This window comes from Macrobrachium nipponense, chromosome 4 (genome assembly GCF_015104395.2).
Source record: "Macrobrachium nipponense isolate FS-2020 chromosome 4, ASM1510439v2, whole genome shotgun sequence".
Classification (NCBI taxonomy): domain Eukaryota; kingdom Metazoa; phylum Arthropoda; class Malacostraca; order Decapoda; family Palaemonidae; genus Macrobrachium; species Macrobrachium nipponense.
In genome coordinates, this window is record NC_061100.1 from 80,358,248 (window position 1) to 80,366,166 (window position 7,919).

At 40.9% G+C, this 7,919-nt stretch overlaps 1 protein-coding gene across 1 annotated transcript in view; it reads right to left on the reverse strand.

Moving 5' to 3' along the window:
* The window catches only part of LOC135211415 (uncharacterized), an 84,403-nt gene extending 77,408 nt beyond the window's left edge, over positions 1 to 6,995 (reverse strand). Inside the window, exons 1-3 of the mRNA XM_064244727.1 lie at positions 6,892 to 6,995; positions 5,844 to 6,132; positions 5,444 to 5,654 (exon numbers count right to left, since the gene is read on the reverse strand). Of these exons, the coding sequence (XP_064100797.1) occupies positions 5,444 to 5,654; positions 5,844 to 6,132; positions 6,892 to 6,995 (604 nt within the window). The remainder of the gene's footprint in view (positions 1 to 5,443; positions 5,655 to 5,843; positions 6,133 to 6,891) is intronic.
* Positions 6,996 to 7,919: the final 924 nt, after the last annotated feature.

Below are 7,919 nucleotides of genomic sequence, written 5' to 3' on the forward strand. Positions count from 1 at the left end.
TTGCATTTCTTCAACCATAGTTCAATTCAGGCTCTCCTTTCTCGCTGGGGCTTTCCAGTTTCTGCTGCAAGAGCGCAGACTATAGTGCCATCACTGAACGGAGGGCCACTTCTTCATTCTACCAGGTTTTGAGAAAGTGAAGTGAATCCGAACGTATATGGGCAACGCGGATGCCAGAGACAGAACGGAGCCTCCGGTGGTCGTATCGTCTATGGGGCCTTTAGGGACAAGGCCATACTATTAAATGAAGTGGGGCAGAGCTGGCTTTCAAAAGTAGCTGTCCTTACAAAAGGAAGATGCTGGAATCAGTTATCATCAATCAAACCAACATTATGAACCTGTCTAGAGGATTTTGGAAATCGGATGACATCGACGGACTAATCCTTAGGCCGCATCTCAAGCAGGTGTCCAAGAACATCCGACCACCGGACGAGTCGCCAGGCGCGAGTTAATGAGGCCAGAAATCACCAGGGAATATTCTAATCCCATCCTTCCTGGGTCACCAATAGACACTTACTGCCACACTTACATATGCCTTGTATATAAACTCTTATAAGATATCCTATGCCCCCTACGGGCCGGACAAGGGAAAGGCCCGTGCCAACAAGAAGTGTTGGCTTAATACAACAACAACAACAACAACAAACAATCCTATGCCCATATTTTACCACTGATCAGGAGAACAGAAGGAAGTGCTCGAAATATATGGTTGCAACGTTCAAATAGTGTTTTATGGGCCTTTCATCTTCATATTATACTATTGTATTACAGTAAAAAAGACGTCTATATATATATATATATATAATATATATATATATATATATATATATATATATATCTATATATATATATATATATATATATATAGTATATATATATATATTATGATATATATATATATATATATATAGATAGATATAAAGCGAATAACATAGGAAAATGTAATCACGAAAACGCTTGGATTTTTGCCTATCATTTCCCTGTGTTCGCTTATTTAATGAAGTCACGTGCATCTACTGTGATTTTTTAAGCAATACACACACACACACACACACACACACACACACAACCACACACACATATATATATAATAATAATAATGTGAAAATGCGAAGAAGTACATATGAAAGCACAATTGGAATAAAAGAAAACAAAAGCATTAGAAATTTTTTAATGCGGGGGAAGAGAGAATTATGAAGTAAAAAATAATGACACATGTAGAAGTAAACGTGAATAAATGAATGAGGAAAAGTTAATTGACCTTACACTGAAGTCATGACGACCCGAAGCTGGAAACAGTTAAGAAAGAAAAGACGAGAAATAGTGCATACTAAGGAAAGGTTTCGCGAAAGAAAATGAGAAACATGAAAAGTGAGAGACAGTTTTATAACATATTATTTTCATTCCTTTTCCTCCTGACAAGAGGAAATGTCTGACGCATATAATGTGATGGGGAGGAATAAGCGTTTTCGTCAAGCGGAAATGATCTCGACAAGGTGAATCTCTGGAGAGAGAAAATTCGTTTGGCTGAATATGATTTTCTCTCTCAAATACTCCGAAGACGCAGATTAACAAGCGGGATTTTTAATTGGAATTTCGTCGCTCTTGATGTGATCCTGGAGACGTATTCTGCAAAGGCAAATGATCGAGGAAGTGTTTCTCTGAAAATCACATTCAAAAGGTTACCTGGACGATAATTAAGTTCTGCAACATCAGCAGAGTTACTCATTTAAAAAATCAAGTGTGAAATTAGTATGCTCACGAAATAAAGTGAAAAATGCGCCCAAGTTTTCTGTTCAGCCGCTACAGCGTATAATCAAAATGGATCTATCTTTCGGTGGTCACAGTGTAATGCTCTATGAGCTGCGGCCCATGAAACTTTAACCGGTCCTATATAGTTGCCAGAAGCACGATTATGGCCAACTTTAAACTTAAATAAAATAAAAACTACTGAGACTAGAGGGCTGCAATTTGGTATGTTTGATGATTGGAGGGAGGTTGATCAACATACTAGTTTGCAGCCCTCTAGCCGCAGTAATTTTTATGATCTGAGGACGTACAGAAAAAGTGTGTACAGCAAAAAGGGCGGACGGACAGACAAAGCCGGCACAATAGTTTTCTTTTACAGAAGACTAAAAACAACGTCAAAATCCTTTGGGCTACAATTCCACCTTTTGAAAAAAAATCCATTGAACCAATAGAGCGCAACCCTGTGTGATTTGGCACAAAGCTCGTAACATTATAGAAAAACACTGAAATCAAATACATTTCCATTGTTGCAACATTTCTTCTTTCTTCTCAGTAAATCTGCAAAAACCTCATCATTACCTTCATGGCAAAGTCAGAAGACTTTTTCCACGCGCTTATGAATGCAAAGTCAATCATTTCCGCTTGTCTTCATCGGGCTCGGTACCGGTATTCCCAGAAGCAATGCTGTTAGTTCTACCATCGAGGGTGGAAAGGTTGAAGCCCCCATCCGCCATTCCAGCATGACTCTAATATTTCTTCGACGACGAAAGCACATTAAAAGCCATTACTACTCTCCCAGCGCTCACAGATCAGGCAGGCTAAGCGCTAATCCATGATTGTATATAATCAATATACCAGAAATTTAGAGGCGGAGGTTGATGACATATCTGTTTTTCATATTGACTATAAACTAGATATTTCATATGATAATACAGATGGAGATGGAATTGTAGGTTATAAAACATAAAGGCGATACGGATGATAAAAAAGACAAGCCCTAAAATTACTTTACACTGTTGAGTGAGTGTTAACGAACTTAACATCAGCTGGCTAGAAAAAAAGGGATAAGTGGATATGTAAGAAAATAAAGTCACGAAATTTAAATGACCTTTTCAGATCCGTTATCGATGAATATATTTGTGAAAAATGAAACTTCTGTCACCCATAGTTTCTCTGCAATAGTCTCTCAACAGAAATCAATTCGAAAAGTCGAAAATGTGCTCTCTCACTTTCCTTCTATCCCACTTCCTCCCGGCCTTCTCTCTCTCTCATACACACACGAGTACACTCATGCGCATACACGCCTACGAAAAATGAATACACGTTTTTTATCACGCTCAAGAAAACGGGTAAAGTAAAGACAACTTTCATAACCCTAATTAATTATGAAAAAGACCTAAAGAGATCCCCACTTTCTCTGCTGTTATAAACGTCAATTCGAAAGTGAGGGTGAACTTAAATTCCCTATCCAGAGACATTTCTCTTCTTCTTCCTCCTCCTCCTCCTCCTCCTCCTATTCCTAATTATGGTAAGGGAGTAGAAGTCTGACATTGAGGTCGGCCTTGAGAGAGACCCAAATTAAACTCCTTGGAGTAAAAAGATGAGTATTTCTGTTGTATTCACTGAGTGCTCATTAAAGGTTTAGAGGTCGCTAATGAGGCAGGGGCAAGGAAACGGTCAATGCTTCAGAAACGAACATACGGCCCCGCTTGCCTTCTCCAATGAATGGCTGATCATGTCTGCGGGAAAGAAAGCAGCGCATATGGGAAAGCTTATTTGGGAAATTTTGGTAATTTGGCCCCATTATTCACAACAGAGAACGCGAATGACACGGATATTCGATCAATGGCAAAGGATTGCGATCTTGGATTGCCTTTTGTGGTTCATCCCTTGCGATAATCCCCGACTGAGAGCTAAATAAATTGTAATTTCCATTATTAGAACTGGTAACGTTAGATCCTGAGTAGAACTACAACTTTCATACGGTGATTGTTCTATCTAAATCACTTAAAGTTTAAGAACTACCGTCTCTATTCTACCCCATACAAGCAAAAAATCCCAGCGTTCCTTCTCGATTACTTTTCCATCTCATGTTTTCTGTTGGCGTTTCAAGAACTTATTCTTTTTATATTGTAGCAATGGGCATGATTAAGAGTCAGAGTCTGCACTTACTGATATATTCAGTAAGTTATATATAGATCAATAGCTTTCCCAAGCGGAAATGTAGCACCTGACACCAAGCAATCAAAAACTGAGGTCACACACATTCATTTGTGTTTGCTGACAGATGGAAATATACATATGAATTGATACACAAGACATGGCTGAAGTTAAGGTACATATGGCTGAAATGCTGACATTGTAATGCGTATGATAATGATGATACAATTAATACGACAACTGTAAGAAAGGAGAGAGAGATGTATAAAAGATATATATTATACAAATAAAACATGCGTGATGTATGTATGCTGTGATATAGTTGACCAGTGTGATGGTGTGTGGGGTCCATATAGGACCCTACCCCTCAAACATGTGGCGGGAGTGGCGGACGGCTTTATAGACTGCTAGAAGCTCCCTGTCGAAAGTGGAGTATCTCTTTTCTGCTGTTGTTAGCTTCTTGCTGAAGAACGTCAGCAAACAACATCCATCAACTGTGTCCTACTTTAGTATGGCGCCCATCGCCCGCCCTGTTACTTGCATCTGTTGTCAATGTGAGGGAACTATGGGATAGAAGAAAAATGAATGTGGTTGCGGAGGTTAATGCTTGTTTTGCTAAAGGAAATGCATTAATCTTGACTTTCTGACCAATTTAACTTTTCTGTTTTCCTTGTAGGCATTGGTATAATTTTAGCAATGTTAGGGATAAATCTATGGTAATAGTCGATTAGTCCTGAAAATTCTTGTACTGATTTAATTGTTGTTGGTTTTGGGAAGTTGGTGATTGTTTTTACTTTTTCTGGTAGGGGTTACTTGATACCTTGTTGTTGCGTTTTCGGAAGCGGTCGATTGTATTCTATCTTTTTCTGGTAGGGGTTACTTGATGTCTAAGGAATTACACCATTTCTTTTCCCATTCGCATTTGTCTTCCCCTACTAGGAGACTGTTTTCTTTGAGAAATTGTAGTACTTTTTTGGTGTCTTATGGTGAGTTTACACTAGGCTTAACCGCACGATGCATGCGTAAGACTCATCACCAACTCCTCCCAAATTCTTGCTAGCCCCGCCTACTGGACTGCTCATTAGGGTGAGTTAGTGGTCTGGAGCAAGCCTTGATGAGCAGTCCACTAGGCGGGGCTAACAAGAACTTGGGAGGAGTTAGTGATGAGTCTTACTTTACAGCGTGTGGTGAAGCCTAGTATAAATTCACCTTTAAAGATGCTGCTTGAGGTTGGGGCTAAATATAAGGATATTGTTGACACAGACCACACAGAATGAAAGGTTGCCAAGCAGTTTGTTCATCAGTCTTTGGAAAGGTTGCCACTTCATTGTGAAGGCTGAAACAGCTGTAGTTGAATATATATAGGTGCCAAAGGGGGTGATGATCATGGTCTTCTCTATATCTTTCTTCACTATTAGAAGTATTCCTTCACCAGGTATATTTTGGTGAAGTTCTCTGCTCCGTTCATGATTGGTTATGTGTGTTATGTATTGCAACAAGCATCTATCTGGCTTGGTATTCTCTGCACGGGCACCATGTTCCGTCAGGTTTTGGTACCATGTGAAAAGGGAAGCCCAATGGCTGGGTGATTTTGGCATATTCCCACGTTCTCCATCTCCTTGAGCACTTGTTTGGCGTAGGCGAGCTTCTCTTGAGCTAATCGTCTGAAGCTTGAGTGAAATAGGGGGGCCTTCAGTTTCTACATGATGGTCGATGTTGTGGTTTGCTGGTTTGATTAAGTTATGCTACAAGTCGTATTTGAAGACCTCTCAATAGTCTTGTAGAGGTTGTCATATTTCTGGCGGTGGGGCGGATGCAGAGAGGGGGCATATTTATCATCTTTGCTACTTCTGTGACAGTGTGGTGGTTGTTCCTCTGCATGGTTGTTGACAAGATAATGTTGGAGTTGCTTTCAGGGTTAGTTGTTTTGATACTCTGTCCACTAGCAGGTTGTGAGCTGTTGGGAAATCTGCTCCTAACAGTGCTATCGTCAAATCTGCCGTGATGGAGGGACAACTGTAGTCTTTCCCATTAAATGACTGGTTCACATCCTGCCTTCTGTACATCTTGAGTGGTGCTCCACTGGTGGTGGATACATGGAGGTTGGTAGGTGGAGTGGAGTTGAGTTGTTTATTTGGATTGGCTGGCACAAATGACCTGCATGCCCTGGTGTCTGACTTTTTGCCCCTAATGAAGAAGCATGAGGAGCCTCTATGTTCATACCTGGAAGAAAGACAGAGGTGGGCAGGGGCAATTTCTCTTATGAGGCAACCGGTCTGCTCACCACTGATGTTTAATTGGTTGAGTCACGATTGTGATCCTTTGCATGTTTTGAAAACAGGCCACCTTTGCCACATTTGCAGGCTTTCTTCTCAAATTTTCAGTGGAAGTAGCACTTCCCCTCTGGTGGTTTGTCTTTCTTCTGTCTGGTCTTCCCCTTGATGAAATGCTGGGGAAGTTTCGTTTGTGGATGGGGGTAGCTGGTCCCTCTGGGTCGCTGTTAGATTCTATGTCAGTTGATTGCTGGGCCCGTCATGCTGTTGGTGGCTGTGTAGGTTCCTCTGTCTTGTGGGCCATGTGCACTGTGTCGACCAACTTCAGTAATTCTTCAATTGATAAGGTAGAGGCATTGGGCATGGCTGCCACTGTTTGATGGGGTATTCTTTTGAGGATTACCTCTCTCTAAGGATGACTCAGGTTGGATGTCTATGGTGGGTAGTGTGATGAGCCACCGCAACTGTTTGTAGACGTGCAATAGGCCGCGTAGTTGAGGAATTTCTTGGCTCTTAGGGCAGGTGCATGCTGAAGGTTGACTTCAGCTGGTCCTTCAGCAACTTGTAGGTGACAGGGGTTTGAAGTTCAGTGAGCCATCCTACGACTTGCTTGAAGACATCATCCAGCAGGAATTCAAGGATGGCGTCTGCTTTGTTTGTTGAGGAGGTGATTTTCTTCGATCAGAAAATTGTTTCCATTCTGAAGAACCAAGCTTCTGAGTTGTGGGGCGTGAATGGAGGCAGACATATGGAGGCGACAGTGATGGTCTCTCTGGAGAGGCTGGCATCGTTGAGGTTGGCTGGGTCGGTCATCTCTGTGGTCACCAATGTAGCGAAGGGTTTGAGTAAGATTAAGAGTCTGAGTAGAAATGTAATGCCTGACACCAGGCAGCCAAATACAGAGGCTGCACATATTAACTGACATTGTAATGTGTATAATGATCACGATACATCTAACATGACAATAATAACAAAGGAGACATATGTATAAAAGATGCGTGACATATGCTGTGTTTCTTGTGTCCATGCATTGGCACGCAGAGTTGCTGTGAGGAGATTAGCTGGCCAGTGTGATGAAGGTGTGTGGGGTCCATATGGGACCCTACAACATAATCTGCTAAATATCTACTCGTTGGTAATACTACTTGTACGACGCAGTTGTGGCACATAATGATCAGTCATACTTTTTGCAGAGGCAATCAAATAAACGTTCATCACTTGTGTCTATGTACATTTACTTCTTTCCAGGAAAGCAATGAAAAGTATTCAGTACCATCTCTATTTCAATAAAAAGGAAATATGTTCATTATGAACTGCACAGCAACGCAACTCAGATATGAGACAAGTAAATAAAACTTCTGGAATAAATCTGAAACCAAAACAAAAGTATGCGAGAACTTTTACTTTTGGAATCTGGAACGACGAACTTTGCTTTACTGTCGCCAGTTACATCGGTTGGAACCTTTGCTGGAGAAAATAAACGTTAACCCAATCAGCAAGCACTTGCGTCATAGAAACCCGTACGTGAGAAATACAGATGGGAGTGAAATTTGTAACAAAATTACAATTTGTACAAAATTTGTAATCGGTCTCCCTATTTGAGCGAGCACCCTCGCCTATTGTAGAACTCACATGACTGCCCTCAGTACTTCATTAATACTGGAAGACAAATAAACTTGCACAGGAATTGTAATCACTTTATTAATTACTGGAACCAAAGAGAAAAATGTATTGCCA